We start from the raw sequence: 20,715 nt of genomic DNA on the forward strand, positions 1-20,715 counted from the left end.
AGGCGCCGCCTATGACCATCATACTGAGCGAACGGATTATCTTTCAATAACAGGGAAGCAGTCTTTATCTCAACTTGGCCCCGTAAAGATCTTGTGCGGCCGCAACTGTTCTCCTGGGACTGCAAACCGTGCAGATCTCTCAATATCACCCATGATATTCTGGAACCCTTCTGCTGTCATCTTCTTCATCTTGAATGTTAGGCGGGCCACTCAAGCCAATTATGGCACCAACGACTTCCCCGTCGTTGCAGACGCCATCCATCATACATCCACTTTGAAGACCCCGTTTTACAGGACGTTTTCCACTGAAGAGACGCGTCAATTCCTTCACGAACCATAGCCGGTACAAATTTTACTAACGGTCACTTGCTTCTTGATGCCACTCCGCGCTGCTGATTTGAGCTTCTCCGCTGCGGCGTTCACCTGCTTTGGCGTACGCTCCTTTGGCTTCCTTCCAGCGATCTCCTCCTCCAAACTTGGCGCATATTGAGCAAGTTCTACAAAAGCCGCGCAAGAACCCTCAGGATCCTCTGGAACTGGATAGTTTTTCGAGTCTGTCAAGATGCCAGCAGTGACTTTATTGGCTGTGAGGGTTGAGCCTCGTCTTCTTGGCGGCGGCACCAGAAGGCGCGTCGGATTTCGCTTGCGGGTTGTAGTGGATGACATTGACGATTATCTCTGAGAAATACACGTAAATAGTGGCGTTGGCGTGTGAGATGGTGAAGATAAAATGAAAGAGAAAGAGTTGACTGGGGAAAATGCGTTCAAATAGGTTCGCACATCACGTGTTGAGTATCTGGTGGCTATGGGATTGGGAATCCGCGGGTGGCGGGATCATATCCGCACCTCGGTAGCTCAGCAGAGCACTTCAACAGTATGATAGGGCATTCAAAGAGGGACCATATAAAGAGAAGTGCTTAGCGCCTCCCTTATGCACCATTTATTTTTTCTCTCCACCCTGGCGTAGCAGAAAGTGGAGATTAGCAGTAGGCTCGCCCAGGCGTGGAACGTCTGCGCCAAGTGCAATGATTTAAATGGAAGATGACGGATCAAGAGAGGTCGGAACCGGCAAGAACCCAACTTGGAACAACAGAGTTGTGTGGCGGGTATTACATAGTTCATCAGCACAGCAGCAAATGTTCGAGATTTGAACAAAATCATTATTACTGTTGGAGATTCCGTATGTAATATGCATGGCTTCAGGAAGCGCAGTGTGGCGTCTATTAAGGGAGCCAATTTGAAAGTTAGGAGTATGATAAGAAAAAAAAAAGCCCCTCTTCATTGCAACTGGTATCGCTCGAATCATTAGAGATGCTCTACATTGCCTACAGACAACACAACTGCTTGATGAGTGATCCCTAACGAGATACTGACACTGGTTGCGCATGACGACTGCTAGTAAATGCGCACCATTTAGGAAGGTCGCGTGGCACAACCCTCAACCCTGCTAATGTAAGCCTTACATAAGTGACTTGGGCAGAGGGTTGCCGGGTCGCCTTAAATTCTTTATCTCCCTTTTTTGATTCTCTAGACTTCCCCACCACGAACCAACCGCCCCACACCCGTAAGTCCCGCCACCTCCTTCGTCGTCCTCTACAACGTCAAGCTCATCTATTGTCTGTCGTCAGCTCACCCAACCTTATCTCCAGCTATCGTGAGTGTTTGACGCGCTCCTGTACGCGTCGTACCCATGCTCAACGTTGTCTCTTTCTGCTAGATGCCTGAATCCCGTGAAGATTCTGTCTACCTCGCTAAGCTCGCTGAGCAGGCAGAGCGATATGAAGGTTAGCCCTGATTGCCTCACTTTGCATTTAGCCCCTCTGTGACCTTATCACTCTCAGAAATGGTCGAGAACATGAAGCGAGTTGCCTCGTCAGACCAGGAACTCACTGTCGAGGAGCGTAATCTACTCTCCGTCGCCTACAAGAATGTTATCGGTGCCCGCCGTGCTTCATGGAGAATCGTCTCCTCAATCGAGCAGAAAGAAGAGTCGAAAGGCAACGAGGCTCAAGTATCCATGATCAAGGGCTACCGGGAGAAGATTGAAAGCGAGTTGGCAAAAATCTGCGAGGACATCCTCGACGTCCTCGATAAGCATCTGATCCCTTCTGCGGCGTCAGGCGAGTCGAAGGTGTTCTACCACAAGATGTAAGTTCTTGGATTTATTCGTCTTGTGTTCTTATCCATCGATATGATAGGATGGGCGACTACCACCGTTACTTGGCCGAATTTGCCACCGGCGACAAGCGGAAAGACAGCGCTGACAAGTCTTTGGAGGCGTACAAGGCTGCTTCGGACGTTGCTGTCACTGAGCTACCTCCCACACATCCTATCCGTCTTGGTCTTGCCCTCAATTTCTCTGTCTTCTACTACGAAATTCTCAACAGCCCCGACCGCGCATGCCATCTCGCCAAGCAGGCATTCGATGACGCTATTGCCGAGCTCGACACTCTATCCGAGGAGAGTTACAAAGATTCGACACTCATCATGCAACTCCTCCGCGACAACCTCACGCTCTGGACGTCCGACATGCAGGACTCTGGTAAGCCATCTTTTCAAATATGGAGGGACTCTTCTAAGTTTTCTTGGTTCTGTAGATAAGCCTCCTATTGAGAAAGAGGAGCCCGCTGACGCACCGGCTGACGAATAGATGCTACGCTTGTTTTTTATTACCGTTCTCACGTATTTCGACCCTTGACGTTTCATCGTCGTGCTTCTTCTCTGCATCAACCCTCTCATTCATTGTCATCTGCATACACACCCTCACCAGCCGCGATGTTATATTATCCGTAGTCTCCATGATCCTTTTGTCGTGTTTCGTAAAATGATAAAAGATATTCAGCTTTAAGATACTCATCATGAGCTGGTGCCAATGGTTGCTTTATTAGGCCAAGGTGATATTGTACTACATTGGCTTTTGATCTAGAGACGGTTATTTTTGTTCTCGTCATCAGACGCCCACCACCCATGCTTTTCGCTTTGCTATGACACATGCAAAAGCTACGATATTTCTCGGCCTTTTTTCTCTAGTCTCGGTTGTTATATTATATCTATCAACGTTGGACGTTCAGAATAATCTTTCTCCACAAGGATGTCGCATGTCGAGGATGTCGCCGTCATATATCCTGCAAACAGAGTTCAACGCTTCGTGGACTTCACTGGCCAACCGTTATAGCCTCTGGTTGTATCGAGAGGTAGGATGGGAATCCAATATGGTGCGATGGCGATTGTAGTATATGATACTGTTTTTTTAGTTTCTCAACAGATACATGGCAGCCAGCCCGTTTTGTTCATTCCAGGAAATGCTGGGTCGTCACGTCAAGTCAGGTCTATATCCTCATCCGCGGTTCGGCAGTTCTATTCTTCCCCTCATTTGTTGTCGCAAGCATTCGAAAGCACGTCCTTCAAACCGCTGGATTTCTTTGCTGGTGCGTGTGCCATCAAGACTAAGAGGCTCGTCTGATCTTTTTCTTTCCATACAGTTGAATTCAATGAGGACCTTTCAGCCTTCCATGGGCCCACCATGGAATCTGAGACTGCATACACGGCTGACGCCATTGCTTATATTCTGTCCATGTATCCTCCAAACACGCCAATCATAATTTTAGGCCACTCCATGGGAGGCATCATTGCTACGTCCCTTTTACCTTCAGACAAAATATCAGCTATCATAACCATGTCGACACCTCATCTCCTTCCGCCGGCGCGCTTTGACCAGCGTATCGATCGAATATACGACCGCAACAAGCTCGTGCTGGAGAGCGACCCGACACCGATACTGTCGATATGTGGAGGTGCGACGGATATGATGATACCCTCCGAGTCGTGTATTTTGGAGAGGATGGATGCTCCGTTTAGACGCACCGTATTCTCATCCGCTCTCGAGGGAGCGTGGACTGGAGTGGGACACCGGGAGATGGTGTGGTGCCATCAGATTCGATGGCGGGTAGCCAGAGCCGCCCTGGAGCTTGGTGATGCTACGTCTGTGGAGAGACGTGGGACTGTCTTGGATAGATGGTTAAGGGATAGGAGTTGGTTTCCACCAATTGGTGCTCCGCCTCAGCTGTTAGAGCGTGATTCGTATAGGATTCTCTCCGAGAATGAACAGCTCGTGCTTGATAGGCCACGGGTTCGAGAGACGTATCTCTTGCCTGTTCTCAGTGGTCCATCAACGAAATTGACGCTATATGTGTCGCAGGGATCTGTGTTGGCTATTTCTCCGCATAATCCAGGTCCGTTAGACGTGTCGGTTCTGCTATGTCAGGCGACAGATGACGAGGCCTTTGAATGCGAATCGCTAGAGCCTTCAGTGTTGAAGCTGATACCTAATCCGAATCCAGGGATACCATTTCCTGTTCCACATGAAGGGTCCGATGAGTCCGAAGGGGTGGTCCTTTTCGAAGTGGATCTATTGTCCCCGCGTCAGGGCCGTCCAAAGTGGGTAGGCATTAGACTTGATCGAGCTGATGGATTCGGTTGGGTCATCGCACAACTGGCCCCCGAGACCATCGTAGTTCGTGATGTCAAAATCACAAGTAAAGTATTTTCTTTTTTTTTGTGGGTGATCTGAAACTGAATATTGTTCTGCTTGACAAGCACTACTTGCAGGAGGCGTTTTGACTCATCTGCCTGACACCAGGGCTCTGCATATATCCGTACACTTTCCTGAGTTATTGTCAAATGCGCTCATCGTTTATCGTTTGTCGCCACGTATATCTACCCCTGGCAATGGATGCAAAGGTACGGTCTAGGTCTTCATATTTTGATAGGACTGTAACCTCTCGGGACATAGAAAAGTATCTATCGCCGTTGCTAGTTCACAAGTCTCATCCGGCGGAGACACACTACTTCCCCTTGAGGTTGACGCCCCACCGTGACATCCTGCTTCATACGCACGGTCCGGCACCTTATATAGATACCGCCGTGTCGGTCCGTGGCGTTTACCTTGATCTGCTGTTTTCTGGTGGCGATGATTGCAGGGCAGATGTAATAGATTTGGAGATTGCTTGGACGGCCACGGTCGGTCGTTGGGCATCACGTTACTTCACTACTATCATCTCTTGGGCCATCGGTATTGTGTCGCTGATCATGTTAGAGCTATGGAAGACATCTGATAAAGGGATCGGTGAGTTAGCGATTATTGTCTGGATACCCGTGTGTTGATCTTGTGAATGCAGCAGTAGTTACACCGATGGTAACACAGTCCCTCGACTTCTTTTGCCGACGAAGACTCTTAGCCTTGATGTTGGGATCATTCGTGTTTTCCGTCGTCCCGGTTCCCGTGAACTATTTCTTGGGCACCAAAGGGGAACCATTTTTCTCGCCTCTAGCACCGCTGTTTATGGCGGTCGCATACGGCCTTGTCGTCGTCAGCTACTGGTTTCTATTCGCTTTCCTTTGGCCGCTCAGGTTGCTATCCAAATTTTCGCTTGGAAGGTGAATTTCTTGACGTCGAGACACTCTTTCAGGGACACTGATAGCGAATGACGTCAGATCACATCGGGAAATCATCAGTTTCAGCAGAGGAACAGCTGTTTCGATGTCGCTTATTCTTTTCCTTGTCTTCCTTGTTATCCCGTGGCAGGTTGCATTTCTTGGGTGTTGGTTTGTTCATGCCGTTACTTGTGCTTCAAGTCCTCGTAGAGGGAACAATTCGTTCAAATCACCGTCGGGTTCGGTGATGATTTCCCTGATGGATTCACATCCCCATACAAACGGTGAAGAACTTGACGTTACTACGGAGCCCGTCGATCAATCATCTCTCCAAATCGCGAATAATTACAACCACAACATGCACCTACTGCTTCTCATGACTTGGCTTTTACCTCTCGCAGCCCCGGTCCTGGTGGTCTGGATACGGACGCTTGTGACCGCGGGGTTTACAACGCCTTTTGATGGAGACCATTTTGTTCTGAATGTGGCTCCGTTTCTCTTTCTTGTAGACTTTGCATCGAGAACGACCGGTCCTTTATTTGAGAAAACACGGTAAGAACATTCCTCGTTTCCGCTGTTATGTAATTAATGTCCTGTATGTCAGTCTCGAAAGGATAGTATCTGTCCGATGGTCGCTTCTGGTTGTTACCGTGGTGGCGTTTGTATACGGTCCGAAACAGGCTTACTTGGTGTTCGATGCGACAAAACTCGTCGTTGGATTGATGGTAGTCTTCAGAATTGGCACGAGATACTGGGCTGGGTCTTTTTCAAGTGCAAGTACTAGACCTATTCGACAATAAATATTCTAGACAGTCTTTTCGTGGTAGATGATCGCGGACTTTGAATACTTCCATCACGTGGCCAGATCGATCTCAATTGATCGGTTCCGGGCTAGAATACTCCTACCGCCCTGATGCCACGCCTCGACAAATTTTAAACCTGGGAGAGGTACAAGAAATAGCATTGCAAGCGATCAGGCATATTGACCTGTTGTACAAGTGCGCTGGTAGAGACGCACAAATATGTTTGTGTACAGCTGCGGCGGCTGACCGTTGAATTTGTCGATGGAGGGATCGGATCAACAGGGGAAAGGGAGAATAGCAACAATTGCAATATCATATACGAGTCAGTCGATGTGCGCTCAAACTAGCCGAGCGGGCCTATTTATGAAGCAGACAGCCGCACGGAAACAATACCTTGCAGGAGGTGGGGACTGATTCGTACCTGTATAGGGTAATATCGAGTCATCAATATATGCATCAGTCGAAGTCTTAGGTGGGTAGACGCCAAGGAGCCAAATATAGCTGCCCTGTTTCGGGAATGTTCCTGCAGACACATTGCACAAAAGACGAGGAGAAGATAAAAGTTACCAGTATTTTCAGCCGAGAGCCTTGCTTTCTATTGTAAGTGAAGCGTAGAAACTGCTCCTGCAAGAAGGGGTGACGGCATTACCCGCCTATTCAGCAGATCACACAAGAGTGGATTGATCCATTTCGGGGCATTTCCCACGCTGAAGGAGCTGAGTTTGAAATTCGTGAAGCGGTGAGCAGCAACTGTAAGCAAACGACCACCGGAACGCCAGGATACAAATCGGAAATCATACAGGGGACTCCGGGAATTTTCTCTCTCGCCTTTGTACTTCATGCATAGTAATACCCCGACCTCGACGCTTCGGGGGTCGCCCTCGAAACGGAGCAAATCTTCCCGATTCACCACGCCTACCCCAGCACAGGCCGTATCTAATTCTGCCAGCTCCTCCAAATTGCCGGACCAGCCAATTTCTACATTTTACTCATGTATCAGTATTCCAGTTGAAGGCGCGATTCCAATTGAAGACGAGCCGCCTCATGATTCTAGGACTCCTTTGCCAGAGCCTTCCTCTGAACAGAAGCGGGCCCCGCGGAAATCAAAGACAGATGCTCTGGCTGCTATGAAGGACAGAGAAATATCGTACTCGGTCGATCGCGATGACTCTGAGCCTCCCGACATTTTAGAAGAGATGTACCGCAATGCCGTTCCCATCACCGTCTCTCCCACACTTGACCTCTCCACCGTTAAAACAACAAGTCCCCGTGGCTATAAACCTCCACCTAATGTCTCTCGCCCCTTCGAAATAAAGGATTGTCCTGAATATTTTCCTACTGCGGAGGAATTCAAAGACCCGATGGCGTACATCAACTCTATCGCAGATGAGGCCAAAGCTTTCGGTATCTGCAAGATTGTACCGCCAGAAGGCTGGAAGATGCCTTTCGTGACAAACACTGAAGTATGTGCATTTTTCAGCCGTTGCAGCTTCTTTTTCTGACAATTGTCATTTTTCAGACATTTCGCTTCAAGACCCGTCTGCAGCGTCTTAACTCGATAGAGGCCGCATCTAGAGCAAAGATAAACTTTTTGGAGCAACTGTATCGATTCCACAAGCAGCAGGGGAATGCGCGTGTTGTTATCCCCACCATCAACCACAAGCCACTGGATCTGTGGCTCCTAAAGAAGGAAGTCAACAAACTGGGAGGATATGAAGCGGTAAGCGTATATGCGTCTTGGAGCCTGTAGCCTTCGCCATATTATCTTTTGTCCTCATATTCTATTCAGGTCACCCGAGATAAGAAATGGTCAGAACTGGGCAGGCTCCTCGGCTATCGAGGTATACAAGGTCTGGCCACACAGATCAAACAGTCCTATTTGCGAGTTGTTTTGCCCTACGAGCGTTTCTGTGATCAACCAAGGAACGCGCCTAACACACCTTCAAACGCCCAGCCGGGTAAGCCATTGAATCGGTCGGATACGAATGGCGTCGACCCTGCACCTACATTCAGTCCCCTTACCCCTTCGAGTCCGCTCTCAGAGCCGCCACTTGACACGGATGAAGAAGATGACGGCCCCGATACGCCCACTAGGCCAAGACGAAGCAGGCGGGTCAACTCCTCTGATCCCACAGCTTGTGTGTATCTGCTTACTCATCATCGATATATGCGCTCATATCATTACAGCCAACTCGAAGAAATCCGTTGTTAACGCTGGTCCTGCCATCCCGGTTGATATACCGGCTGTTCTTCACTCTAAAATTGGCGGTAAGGAAATAACAGAGGTGCGTTTTACTTAAAGAATATAATCTCCCGCGTATATGGAAATCGTACAATCTAGGCACACTGTGAAATATGTCTGCAGGACGACAATGGGACCTCCATGCTATTGTGTGATGGCTGTGACTGTGGTACATCACGTCTCCGCAATGTTTCTAATGATATCTGGGGCGCTAACATAATCTCAGGTTTTCACACTTTCTGTTTGACGCCACGCGTAAAGAGCATTCCCAAAGGACAGTGGTATTGCCACGCCTGCCTTTCAGGGTCTGGCCGTGATTTTGGTTTTGACGAAGGCGATGAGCACACTTTGTCCACTTTCCAAGCTCGGGACGCAGAATTTAGGCGCGTTTGGTTCAAAACGCACCCCCCATCAAGGCCGGAAAATGCCATAGATGTCGACGATCCTACAAATACCCGTATCGGTAATGTGACGCTCTCCGAGTACGATATGGAGAATGAGTTCTGGCGATTGGTTCAGACACCTCATGAAACGGTTGAGATCGAGTATGGTGCTGACGTGCATTCTACGACACATGGAAGGTGAGCGGCTTTTTTTCGGCTAGCCCGGCCCCGCATACCATTCATGATTCATAGTGCCATGCCTACCATGGAATCACATCCATTAGATCCTTATGCAAAAGATCCTTGGAATCTTAACAACATTCCTATTGTCAATGACTCTCTGTTGCGGTTCATCAAATCGGATATTTCTGGCATGACTGTTCCATGGACTTATGTGGGAATGACATTTTCGACTTTCTGTTGGCACAATGAGGTACGTTACTCCTGCCGATCATAAAATGAGAGTTGGATTGATCATTACGGCAGGATCATTACACTTATAGTATTAACTTCAGTAAGTCTCAGATTGTCTGTCTTCTCGTCATATATTGATCGTTTTTGCAGTGCACTGGGGCGAAACGAAAACCTGGTATGGAATCGCCGGCGAGGATGCAGCTTTATTTGAAGCTGCAATTCGCAGCGAAGCGCCTGATCTGTTCGAAGCACAGCCTGATCTTCTTTTCCAATTGGTCACGCTCATGAATCCGCAACTTGTCAAGGAGGCTGGTGTACGCGTGTTCGCCTGCAATCAGAGGCCGGGAGAATTTGTCATCACGTTCCCCGAATCTTATCATGCAGGTTTCAACCATGGTGTAAGTACTCGTCTTCAATTTACTCCGCTGCCCCAGAGAAATGATCTTTATTTGCAGCTTAACTTCAACGAGGCTGTCAATTTCGCGCTTCCCGATTGGTTGCCCCACGGTAGAGATTGTGTGCAGAGATACCGCGATCACAGAAAGCTACCCGTGTTTTCGCATGATGAGCTGCTCATTACCATTACTCAGCAGTCACAATCAATCACAACGGCTATATGGTTTGTCTTACCGCTTGTGTACCCTTCGCGGACCTGACGTTCACATTTGTAGGCTAATAGACAGTCTGAGGGAAATGACGGATCGGGAAATGCACGACCGTGAGACCGCACGCTCTATGGGCATGGCACAGATTTTGGATGAACAAGATCGACCAGAAGATCACTATCAATGCGCTGTCTGTAAAACGTTTTGCTATCTCTCTCAGGTCACTAGCAGTTGCACTACGCAAGTTGTGTGCGTAGACCATGCGCATCTGCTCTGTGACAAGACCGATCACCAGGCTACGTACACGCTACGAAAACGCTTCTCGGACGATGAATTATTGGAGATCCTTGCTAAAGTCGAAGAACGTGCTGGTATACCCTCGACATGGCAAACAAAGCTTTCCAAACTGCTCTCTGATAGCCCTAAGCCACCCCTTCGCACTCTTCGTGCCCTTCTTGCCGAAGGAGAACGAATCAACTACCACATACCCGAACTTGCACATCTTAAAAAGTGTGTCGCCAAAGCTAATGAATGGGTAGATGAAGCCAATGCATTCATCGTTCGCAAACAGAGTCGCAAACGGTCGAGGCGCTCACGAGGCCGTCACGCTCTGAATGACGTGGATGATTCGGATCGACCTGATCGAACTTTGGATGACCTGTATCAGGTGCTGAAGAAGGTTGATATGCTCGGTTTCGATTGTTCTGAAATAGCAGCGCTACAAAGTCTGGCACAGCGGGCTGAGGATATGAAGAAACAGGCTGACGTGCTCATGGGAGAAGACCAGGACACTGAAGCGCAAGACTATATCGATCGGTGCAGACGTCTTCTCTTAGAAGGCTCGTCTTTGAATGTTCTACTTGATGCATTAGTACGAGTGGAACAGATCGTCGAAAGGGTACAGCTGAGCAAGGAGCTCAAGGAGAAGCTGGATGATGGGGAGATTTCGCTGACACTGGAGGACGTGCGCCAGCTTCTGACACGTACTCGTGCGTGCGATATGCCCGCCGACGATAAGCACGTGCAGCTTTTAGAAAGCCGGCAGCGTGTCGGAGACACTTATGAGGATCGGGCAAAGAGTGTTCTCTCCCTACCCATCAAAACCATAGAAGAACTGGAGGAATTTGCTAACCTGGACAGTAGCATCCCCATTGATCCCACAGTTCTCGATCGGCTCATGCAAGCTCGTGCCAAAGCGAAAGACTTCGAAAAGCAGGCTCTAGCTTGGCTACATCCTGAACCTGATATATCAAAACCCCGACCACAGGACGTTATGCGACTTGTAAACCGTGCTGAGAAGGACTTCAAGATAGCTGCAGTGCGCGATCTCAAAGTCACTGCTGAAATTGCGGTTGACCTTGAGACTCGATGCGAACAAGTGAAGAACAACAAGTATCGCAAGTCCTCGAATGAGGATTTGTTCGCTACTTTGAAGCAATGGCGCTCTTACACAAGGGACCATCTCAAAATGTTTACTTTGCCGTTCTTTGACGAGGTTGAGAAGGAACTTGGTAAACACGAACAGTGGCTGAAAGAATTACCTTGGTGGTGCGAGGAGCACGAACAGCCCGAGGGTCAGGATATCCTTGACGATGTGATGGCTTGCACTCGCCAAGAGGACGACGACCCTCCCACAGACGAGTTCTTCACTTGCATCTGCAACAACCCTGTGCGCCCTCCGCCTGCAGGAATTCCATCTGACGCCGTGCAATGCGACTATTGCTTCGCTCGATTCCATGGAGAGTGTGCCAAAAACGGAGGTTCTTGTCCATTTTGCGACCATCATCACTGGAATGGCGAAATACGTAAGGAACGGAACTGGCATTTCTGCTATCTTCCTCACATCCTTCGGAACGCGCCTGATATTACTAAGAACTATTCTGATGACTGGAGGCAGTTGCAGATCATCATTCATCGCGTCGATCGCCTATCAGCCGTGATTGGCCAGTTTCTGTCGTATACGTCACAACCTGATCATCAACGACCCGATTTCATTCACCAAGTCCGACACTACATGCGTAAACTCTACAAGATCCAGTTTGCGGTTTCCCCCAACCCAGACGTTTCGTTCGGACTGGATCTTGCCCAGCTTCATCGTATATTGGCTGGACGACCCCCTCTTATGCGGACGAAGAGACGCAAACGGCCCAAGTTCACCTTTGGCCAGGACATTGACCGTGACTGGTCGGACGGTACGCGATGCATTTGCAGAGGTCGTACACCTTACCTTCTCAATTATGCAATGGTCCAATGCGAGTCATGTGAAAAGCACTATCACTCAGGTTGTGTTTTCTTCCCTCAGGAACCTACGACTCATGCCCGGAAGCATTACATATGTCCTCTTTGCTGTTTACGGAAGGGAAGACCCTATCCATTTGCTGAAGTCAGGGTAAAACCTTACGGTGAGTTGTCCAATCTAGCGCTGCATAATCTGGTGGTGATATCTCTTGAAGCAGAAGGAAACATCGCCCCCGAAATCTACGTTAATGTTGAAGAGATGCTGGAAAGTTGTAGCAAGGATATCATTTACAAGAAGCTGCCTCCGCCATACATGGCAACGCTTTTCGTTGAATTGGTTAAGTTCAGCCCTTGTCAGCCGGAGACACCAAATGTTGAGCCGCATCCGTTGTCCTCTTCTTCAATACCCCCACCTGGTTCTTCTCGAGCTCCTCTTCCTCCCCATAATAGCGTGTCTCATCATACCCGACATCTTCCTGCTGCCATACCTGTAGCATCATCTTCTCGACCATTATCGAATTCACCCTCGTCTGGTCAACATCCTCCACCACCTCCGTGGTCCCGGTGGAACACGTCTCACCCTCTTCTTGGATCGTCCCCAACCTTGCCACGACGCGAGATCATACCGATTGAGCCTCAACCCCTGAGAAAGCGCAAGCACTATGACGAATCGCCTTTAGAAGAGTTCAGGCCTCTTAGAGCACCTTCGCCAAAGCGGCGCTCTCTCGAGCCTCCAAATCTCCCATCGGTGTCTCAAACCGCCACGCCTGTCCTTCCACCTCTGCACACACCCCGGCAGACGCTCTCGCCGTCCCTCGCTATGATTATGTCTACGCCAGATCCACCGTATTCAGGTCCTACGTATGATGCACATAATGCTCGTTTACTTGACGTCAAGACCTCACCTTCCCTTATACCGAGAAATAGGTGATGCATAGATTTTTGGGATTAACTTTGAGTGTCTGGTATGCTCTTTTTGCTCTACATGCTGTCGTATTTATATGTCCTCTCCCTTGTAATATCAATGCTATATTATAAACTGGAAGAAACACGTCCTCGTTATTTACATGTGCAGTGTGAACGAAGAAAAGCGAACCCAGATATAATCGTGTCGACTAGAACGACGCTACGGTGCGAGTAAATAACTTCAAGGCTGTGTATTACAATGGTCAACAATGGAGTAGGTGCAAGTGCCTACGTTTATCAATATCTGATTCCATATCTAATGATTAGACGCAATGTGTTCTTTCCGACAACTGGTTATTATAACGCACACTGCTTGTACCTCACCGCTATCCTTGCTTGCAGTATTACTGCGGTCACAGGATGATAGAAATACAACAATTATAATAACAATATCATGAAATCATGAATGCTGAAGTCTATCGCACCATAAACTTGTACGTCGAATAGCCTCCGATGAGTGCGAAAGTGGCGAGACAGGCAATTATCGAGATGAACCAGGAGTAGCCCTGAGAACGCCGTTATAAACAAGATGGAGATGAGATAAATCTTGACGAGACTCACTGGGACACCCTGGCCAGGTACGTGGACGTTCATTCCCCAAAGACCTATTCAACGGATTCAAGCTCGTATAGAACATATTTGACTTTGACACTGAACGTACCGGTAACCAAGTTCATCGGAATAAGTATGGTACCAAGTGCAGTCAGTTTCGAGAGGACATCGTTGATCTGGTTGTTGGCATCTGTCATCTCGATAGAGATCTGAGCCAGGTAGTTCGAATGAGAGCGAGACAAGATCTTCTCATAGTGGTTGAGATTCTGAGTCATGGTGATAAGATGGTCTTGAATATCTGAGAGGTAGAGACCCTAGGAAATATCCGTGAAGATGGCGCATTGCACGTAGCTGCGAAGACCTTACAATATCTGAAGTCGGTGCAACTTGCCAATTCTCATTGCACCTCTTTGCTAATCCTTTTACGACGTCGGCTTTGTTTCCCATAAGCCGAAGCAAGCCCATGACCTTCTTTCTACAGGTCCCGATCCTCCTAAGCATGTCGCTCTGATCTGCTTCCTTGATAATGAGCACGATCTCATCGATACTGTCGACTTCGTATTCAATATTTTGAATTAATGGGCCGAAAGCGTCGGTAATGTCATCAATGAGAGCGTAGGAAATCCAGTCAGAGGTGACGCTGATATAGTCCTTCAGCTGTTTAATGCGCCGACGGACGTTTTGTGGGTGAGGAGTGGGTCGGAAGTGGAACTATGTCATAGAAGATATAAGGGTTGATAAATGCAACGACACATCAAAAATTCTTACCGATATTGTACCTTCACGGAAAACGATAATATACATATTGAGTGGTTCTAGATGTGTAGGGCTGTATGGATCTTGGTCAAAACTGCGGAAGCAGACTAAGTAGTAGTTGCGGAAAAGCTCGATCTTCTCGCGAATTTCTTCCATCTGGATGTCTTCGGTTGTGAGAGGGTGAATTGAGAAAACCTGTAAAGTCGTGAGCGAATCCAGAGGAGCAACAGCATTATGTGACCGTCCACCTTGCTCAATACTTTCATTTCCTCGTCTGTAGGACTCTGTACATCCAGCCACCACGTTGAACCGTCAAAGTTGCCATTTGGAATCATGCCACCAGTTATCTTATTGCCAATGTCATAAGAGGGTTTTTCAGCTGGTGGGAAATAACCGTGCGACCCGTTCCTTGGGGCATAACTTTGGCGTCCATCGGTTTGTGCATTGGGACGAGAATTCGAAGGTGAGGCCGTCGCAATACCGGCAAAGAGGTCTTCGAACGATTGACCGTCGGCGGGTAGCTCGCTAAGACTTCGTGCATGAATGGTAGCGGAGAGTGCGTTGGAGTAAAAAGAGAAGCGATAAGGCCGGTCATGGCCAGCATTCAGTATGCCAAACCCTGGTCCAGGTGGAACTTGAGCAGGGAGGTCGTCGGTCGAGGAAGGGAGCTGGATGCCACCAAATGGCATCCCGAGACGACCTGGAAGAGAAGGAGGAACTGTGCCTGCGTTTCCTTCGAACAAAGCAAGCTTCTTGCCGATGCCTTTGCGCATACGGGGGTTCGAATTGCTCTGACTGAGCTTGCGCTGGCGAGCCGTGCGGGGGGTCGGGATTGTGAAGACTGAAGGACCTGATCCTTCTGAAGGACCCTCGTTGGGTAAGTTCCCAATACGTGGCTCTGGTAGAACAAATTTTGTTGCTGGGGATGATATACCCAACGCTGCCTTTTCTGTCTCTGCGAACTCTTCCATCATTCTAAAGTCGAATCTGGCATGGGAAACATTTGCCTGGTATGTGGGCAGACCGAATGCAGAAGACGGAGGATCATCGTGAGGTTCGAAGTTAGTGTCAAGACTGACAAGCAAGGATGGATCGTGACTCTGATGAACGTGGCCCCGCAAGTCGACGAAGGATGGCTGTCGTCTTGTTGTCGCCGCATCTTCTCCAGCATTGTCTGCCTCTGCATCGCCTCGCGCAATGTTAATCTCGTTCTCTTCATTTGGTGAGAGCACCGATATTGGCTGGAATGAGCTGTCCTGAGGAGCTGGAGTTTCGTATGGTGATAAGACAGGAGATGAGATTATAGTCTCTCGACGGGCTCGGGAAAGATGCATGGCCATGTCAACGTCCATGGTCCTTTGACGTTCCACTACTTGGGGGTCATTGGGGTCGAAAGAGCGAGCAAGAGTGGGCGAATGTCGAGGACGGTCATCGCTGGGACTAACGTTGTCCCTGCAACGAACTGGAGAACCGCCTTGCACCGAAGCCGGCGAGGTCGACAGGACAGGAATATCATTTGGGGGGGAGCTCATCGTCACAGGCAAAACAATGACAGAAAAGTAGAAGAGATCGCTCAAAAAGTGCGGAATACACCGACCCTCGGCAATTAGGCTGCCGACACGACACTATGTCGGAATGTCTGCATTTGGCTTTTCAGGCACAATAAGGTGACATAATGCATTGAAATGCCGGAAAGCCTGACTAGGCCTTGTCGGTCTGAAAGTGCATTAAGTTATGTGCCTGAAAAGCAATGACACCTAAAACAGAAATATAGTTACCAATGTCTGATAATGCTTCGGCCCGGTTGTTAAGGCAGAAAATTATGTGATTCATTTCATTTAATTAGGTTCTTAAACTCATGGATTAATTAATACAATTCAAGCAAATCTAACAGAAAGGACAGCTTAATAAATAATACAGTACAATATAATAGCAAGAGTCAAACCAGCAATCTTTTATAAAATGATTATATAACAATACAACAGTAATATAAAATAACTATTAGACTATTTAAATATTAATATTAGAGGAAATTGGGCTATTATTATTACTATTTTCATTTTGGAGGCTACTGCAGAGAAAGTCCAATGACACAATCACTTTCAATGTGCAGCCAGTAATTTTGCCAGGAATCAAAACTAAACATGTATAGTTGGTATTATAGATAAAGATAGATTGATGTTTCACTATAGAGAAATGCATTATACACTAGTGTGAGACTCAGAACTTGTAATTAATCCAGAAATATCTTCTATTTCTTCTTATACTATTTCCATCCTTATCATGTGCTTTTCAGCCTTTATCATTATCTTATATCCACTAAAATCTCATCAGATTCTATTCAGTCTTGCAGAAACTGATGCTCATTGAGGATTGAGCCTGTCTATATCTTTAGCACTAGGTCTTTCCTAATTGCCTTCTTCTGAAGCAATCACATGTTATCAGACAATCTAATTCAAGTCTACTATTTATCTTCTTTCTCCATCAGTTCTAAATTTCTTCTAATGGAAAGAGAGAGTTCTCTCATTGGATAACTCTCTTACTGTCAGATGACAATAACAATCACAGATGCTCTGCACTGCAACTGCCAGGATCTGATACTAACTGATGATAAAGCAAGATGATGAGGATAATAGAGGTGAGATAGAGAAGTCAGTAGAGTATGCCCATCTATATGAGAGATAACAGGGGTAGTCACACCAAGAATCAAAGAGTTTAGTCAGTATATAGACCTTAGCTCAAGACTAGAGTATATCACTATATACTACTGACTTAAATACTGTATAAAAAAGTCTTAGCTATCTCAAGCCAAGCTATTGTCTCACTGCTGCAGACCAACTACTCATTGTCTAATGACAATACCTTTAATCTTATACTGTGTGACTGTGACTTCTACAAGATTTTAATAGAGGGACAATGTAAGTATTCACTATAAATGAGTGTAAGTAATAGTTGTGGATATTGTGGTAATATACACATACTTCAGGCACAGCAATAGTAGAATGACTGAGGTATGTGAATAACTACAGACAAAGTATATAAGTAATCATAAGGACAAGAGGTTGATATAAAAGATAAACAATTAAAAGTGAAACATACTGATATAAGGTATAGATATCTTCTAACACTCTCTTATATCTGAACTACACTATTGCAACAACATTGAGAGTCTTCAAGTATTGGTTATGCATATCATGAGCCAATGGCTTGATAAACATATCTGCTAGATTCAAGTCATGTTAAATAAACTCAATCTTCAAGTCATCATCTTAAATATACTCATGAATAAAGTGCTTTTAAATATTGATGTATTTAATCTTGTGGTGAGACTTTATGTTTGACATCAGAGCCACTGCTTCTTGGTTGTCTCTGTAAAGTAGAGCTGGATGAAGCTGCAGAAGTTGGACTTTCTTTATTCATGACATTATCTACATTATCTGCTGCACTGTTAGATCTGCTCAACACATGACTCTAAACATATAATAAACTGATGCTATGTCAAATTTGTACAACTACATCAGAGTCCACTTTTGTGTGTATTGAGTAGTGATAGATCAAGGCTGTATAAATTAGGCTTGAGAGAAGAAGAGTGATATAAATAAACTTTAGCTCAAAGCTAGTCTACTACAGTGAGAGCTACACTACTTATATATGTTTTCTGTATATGATAAATATAGTTTCTACTAATTGTGTGTTTCTGTACTATAGTGCTATAGTGTCTGATCATCAAATGTGAGACAATAGGATATTGTCTGTTGGTGAAGCATCTATTGCATGTTAAAGAATAATAGTGTAAATGTTGCAATAGTGACTATCTATATTATTTTCACACTGTTTCCACATCTTTATTGTCCTGCAATCATGCCTTTTAACAACTGATCTACTGTTGCTCATTCTTAATTGTTTCAGGCATGAACACCAGATGTTTGTTGTATGATTAGCATATGATAGTATATTTATAGAAAACTCAGACATGTATTTAAGTAGCTTAGCTGTGGCCTTAAGCTCCAGCTTTAGACTAAAGTTTATCCTTTCCAATCTACTAAGATCTGACTCTAAGCATTGCTCAACTGATTGCATAAGCATTAGCTTACACATCTAAGCTATAGTAAGTAGTGCTTGCCTGAATGTGAGGCACACTCTTATATTTGGTCTTATTTGTTATAGTTAGTTGCTAACAATTAGTCTAAAGCTTGACTGCCTTTCTCTCAGCTAATGCTGAGAGTACTACATGGAACCTGCCTTATACTTTGCTATTGCAGTCTTTCTGACCATCTTCATAGCCATACTGGTCATCCTTTACATCATCTACATCTACAGATGAGAGATTCACAACTAATACTGCAATCTACTGGTCCTCTAGAGATCTTCCTCTACTGCTTGACTTTTCTAATCCTGACCACCTCAGTATACCACCACCCAGCATTATGATGTCTCAGAAACATCATATGCTATTGACATACTCTATCAGATTGAAATGACTCATATCTAAGATGAGCAGGAAGTCCAACTTTCTGTTGAAAATACACCAGATGGTGTCCACTTTGTGGACATCAAGACAGAAGAAGAAAACATTCTTTGAAGAAACTATAGCACACAAGCATCACTAATTGAGATCACTGATAATGATCTTTATGAGAGCTTTGACTATAGTGGGTGAGCTCTGGCTATAGAGGATGGACAAGAAAGCCCCATGAATGTATGTGAATCCCACATATCTTTTGACCAGAAAAGCAGCCCTATCATCATCAGTTCCAATGACAAATCTGAACATGAGACTCTTCAGCCTTCCTGAAGGCATGAAACTCCCATTCTATGCCTCTTTTGACTATGACTGGTCACATCAGAGTCTAGCTCTGGTAGCTCTGACATTTCTCTTGTTGCAAGATAAGAAACCACTGAGCCTTGTGGACCAAGTCTGCAATGAGTATTTAGTGAGAAGTGCACTTCTTCTCCTTCCTATTCCCTTCTCTTTTGACTCTTCTCAGGTCATGACCCTGGATCTAGGCTTCACAGCTCAGGCCCTTCTACCAATATGACTGATCAAGCTAGAGACACCATTAAGCAACTTCAGAATGCTGAAGCATGCTATTAAGCTAGCTGCAGGGAATAAAGGCTTAGTCAGCAACTAATAGCCTATCAGCATTATGAGCAGAAACTTGCACAAGATTTATAGGGCTACACTATTGACAGCTAGAAGCATCCATGCTCCTGGTACACCAGCAACCACTATCTCCAGCAGGTTGCCTATCTCTATCCTGACAGTTCAGCTTTTTATGCTAAGCTTTTCACTAGTGGCAGTTGTCATCTCACACCAGTCATCTTTATGCATGATTCAGCAGAGTAGCAGCATCTTCATGTGCTCTATAATGACTAGAGGACCTTCAGAGCTTGAGTTCATCATCAAAATAGAGCATGAGTGGAAGTAAAGAGAGTGAGTGGCTGCAGGAGAAGTATTAGAAAATATGGGAGGAGATGGCATATATGCTGCTTAAAGAAGCATCATAGCACATGATGGATCTGAGTTACTGCTGGGTGGAGACTCAGTGGCTGAAAGAGTGAGATGAAATTTTCAAGTACAATATGATGGCTATGACTATATTTAAATTCAATTCACAATTCTCTCTCAGACTATATCAAATGCCAGTGCTATACAAGTCAAAATAGCAGCATGAACCTATGCTGGCCAGTCTGCCATCTCAGCCCACAATGCCAAATCCTTGAGTCTATAGCCTATGACTCTATGCCAGGGCTGGCAATAGCCAAGCCAGACTCTCTGGTGAAAGCAAAGAGCCAGAACAGACTCTATTGCCTGACTCCTGACTGACCTTACAAAGTTCAGGCAGCTCAGCCTAAACATCTGAAGATAACTCCAGCCTGTGGTCTCTCTCTTACAGACTATCAGACTCTCTCCAATGGCTGACAAGCACTATGGACAATGATACTGTTAGATCTAACTGGCACATGATCTGAACATGTGATAAACTAGTGCTGTATTATATTCATACAGTCATATTAGAGTTCACTGAATATGTTCTTGATGGGCAAGTGCTTTAAAGCCAGAGATAGATTAGGCTCAAGAGAAGATAGTGTGAGATAAACTTATAGCTCAAAGCTAGACTACTACAGTGAGAGCTATCCTACTTATATACTGTTCAGCTTGTAATAAATATAACTACTATCTATTGTGCCATTTTATGCTAGAATACTGATCCTGTCTGGTTGTCAGAGATAAGACAATGGGAAATTGTCTGTAGGTAAGATGACTGAGTACAATGGCACTCTATCTGTTGTGATTATCTAATTCTTTCCATGCTCTTTAG

General features: G+C 46.1%; 5 protein-coding genes across 5 annotated transcripts; 3 read left to right on the top strand and 2 right to left on the bottom strand.

Moving 5' to 3' along the window:
- Positions 1-32: 32 nt before the first annotated feature.
- Positions 33-887, bottom strand: BT62DRAFT_930524 (uncharacterized protein). The gene is made up of 2 exons (XM_043185946.1): positions 361-887; positions 33-305 (listed from the first exon to the last, which is right to left on the bottom strand). The coding sequence occupies exons 1-2, from the start codon at positions 664-666 to the stop codon at positions 198-200; spliced, it is 414 nt and encodes a 137-aa protein (XP_043041011.1). The 5' UTR covers positions 667-887; the 3' UTR covers positions 33-197.
- Positions 888-1,717: 830 nt separating this feature from the next.
- BT62DRAFT_947561 (14-3-3 protein) lies at positions 1,718-2,793 on the top strand (the record flags this gene model as incomplete). Its single annotated transcript, XM_043188030.1, has 4 exons — positions 1,718-1,784; positions 1,842-2,148; positions 2,199-2,542; positions 2,597-2,793. The coding sequence occupies 4 exons, from the start codon at positions 1,718-1,720 to the stop codon at positions 2,599-2,601; spliced, it is 723 nt and encodes a 240-aa protein (XP_043041012.1). The 3' UTR covers positions 2,602-2,793.
- A 191-nt stretch (positions 2,794-2,984) lies between these two features.
- On the top strand, positions 2,985-6,233 carry BT62DRAFT_891979 (PGAP1-domain-containing protein; the record flags this gene model as incomplete). Its single annotated transcript, XM_043183089.1, has 8 exons — positions 2,985-3,215; positions 3,266-3,428; positions 3,483-4,535; positions 4,597-4,740; positions 4,793-5,125; positions 5,181-5,436; positions 5,494-5,985; positions 6,038-6,233. 8 exons carry the CDS (start codon positions 2,985-2,987, stop codon positions 6,231-6,233), a joined length of 2,868 nt encoding a protein of 955 aa, XP_043041013.1.
- A 760-nt stretch (positions 6,234-6,993) lies between these two features.
- BT62DRAFT_930525 (uncharacterized protein) lies at positions 6,994-13,170 on the top strand. Its single transcript, XM_043185947.1, has 12 exons — positions 6,994-7,699; positions 7,756-7,956; positions 8,026-8,374; positions 8,424-8,521; positions 8,578-8,647; positions 8,705-9,059; positions 9,114-9,294; positions 9,348-9,375; positions 9,426-9,673; positions 9,731-9,894; positions 9,947-12,282; positions 12,334-13,170. Exons 1-12 carry the CDS (start codon positions 7,076-7,078, stop codon positions 13,047-13,049), a joined length of 5,370 nt encoding a protein of 1,789 aa, XP_043041014.1. The 5' UTR covers positions 6,994-7,075; the 3' UTR covers positions 13,050-13,170.
- BT62DRAFT_930526 (cora-domain-containing protein) lies at positions 13,133-15,985 on the bottom strand. Its single transcript, XM_043185948.1, has 6 exons — positions 14,641-15,985; positions 14,405-14,587; positions 14,003-14,347; positions 13,746-13,950; positions 13,646-13,689; positions 13,133-13,590 (listed from the first exon to the last, which is right to left on the bottom strand). Exons 1-6 carry the CDS (start codon positions 15,922-15,924, stop codon positions 13,501-13,503), a joined length of 2,151 nt encoding a protein of 716 aa, XP_043041015.1. The 5' UTR covers positions 15,925-15,985; the 3' UTR covers positions 13,133-13,500.
- Between the last annotated feature and the right edge of the window lie 4,730 nt (positions 15,986-20,715).

The sequence above is a fragment of the Guyanagaster necrorhizus genome (assembly GCF_019112545.1).
Source record: "Guyanagaster necrorhizus MCA 3950 unplaced genomic scaffold BT62scaffold_9, whole genome shotgun sequence".
NCBI lineage: Eukaryota > Fungi > Basidiomycota > Agaricomycetes > Agaricales > Physalacriaceae > Guyanagaster > Guyanagaster necrorhizus.

Bases quoted from the DNA above. Each gene is read 5' to 3' on its own strand.
- BT62DRAFT_930524 (XM_043185946.1), bottom strand. From the start codon at position 666: ATGTCATCCACTACAACCCGCAAGCGAAATCCGACGCGCCTTCTGGTG. The intron at 306-360 runs GTTAGTAAAATT...GCGTCTCTTCAG, and splicing joins GCATCAAGAAGCAAGTGACC to TGGAAAACGTCCTGTAAAAC.
- BT62DRAFT_930526 (XM_043185948.1), bottom strand. From the start codon at position 15,924: ATGAGCTCCCCCCCAAATGATATTCCTGTCCTGTCGACCTCGCCGGCT. The intron at 13,690-13,745 runs GTACGTTCAGTG...TCCGTTGAATAG, and splicing joins TCCGATGAACTTGGTTACCG to GTCTTTGGGGAATGAACGTC. The intron at 13,591-13,645 runs GTGAGTCTCGTC...CGGCGTTCTCAG, and splicing joins TACCTGGCCAGGGTGTCCCA to GGCTACTCCTGGTTCATCTC.
- BT62DRAFT_930525 (XM_043185947.1), top strand. From the start codon at position 7,076: ATGCATAGTAATACCCCGACCTCGACGCTTCGGGGGTCGCCCTCGAAA. The intron at 9,376-9,425 runs GTAAGTCTCAGA...TCGTTTTTGCAG, and splicing joins CACTTATAGTATTAACTTCA to TGCACTGGGGCGAAACGAAA. The intron at 9,674-9,730 runs GTAAGTACTCGT...CTTTATTTGCAG, and splicing joins ATGCAGGTTTCAACCATGGT to CTTAACTTCAACGAGGCTGT.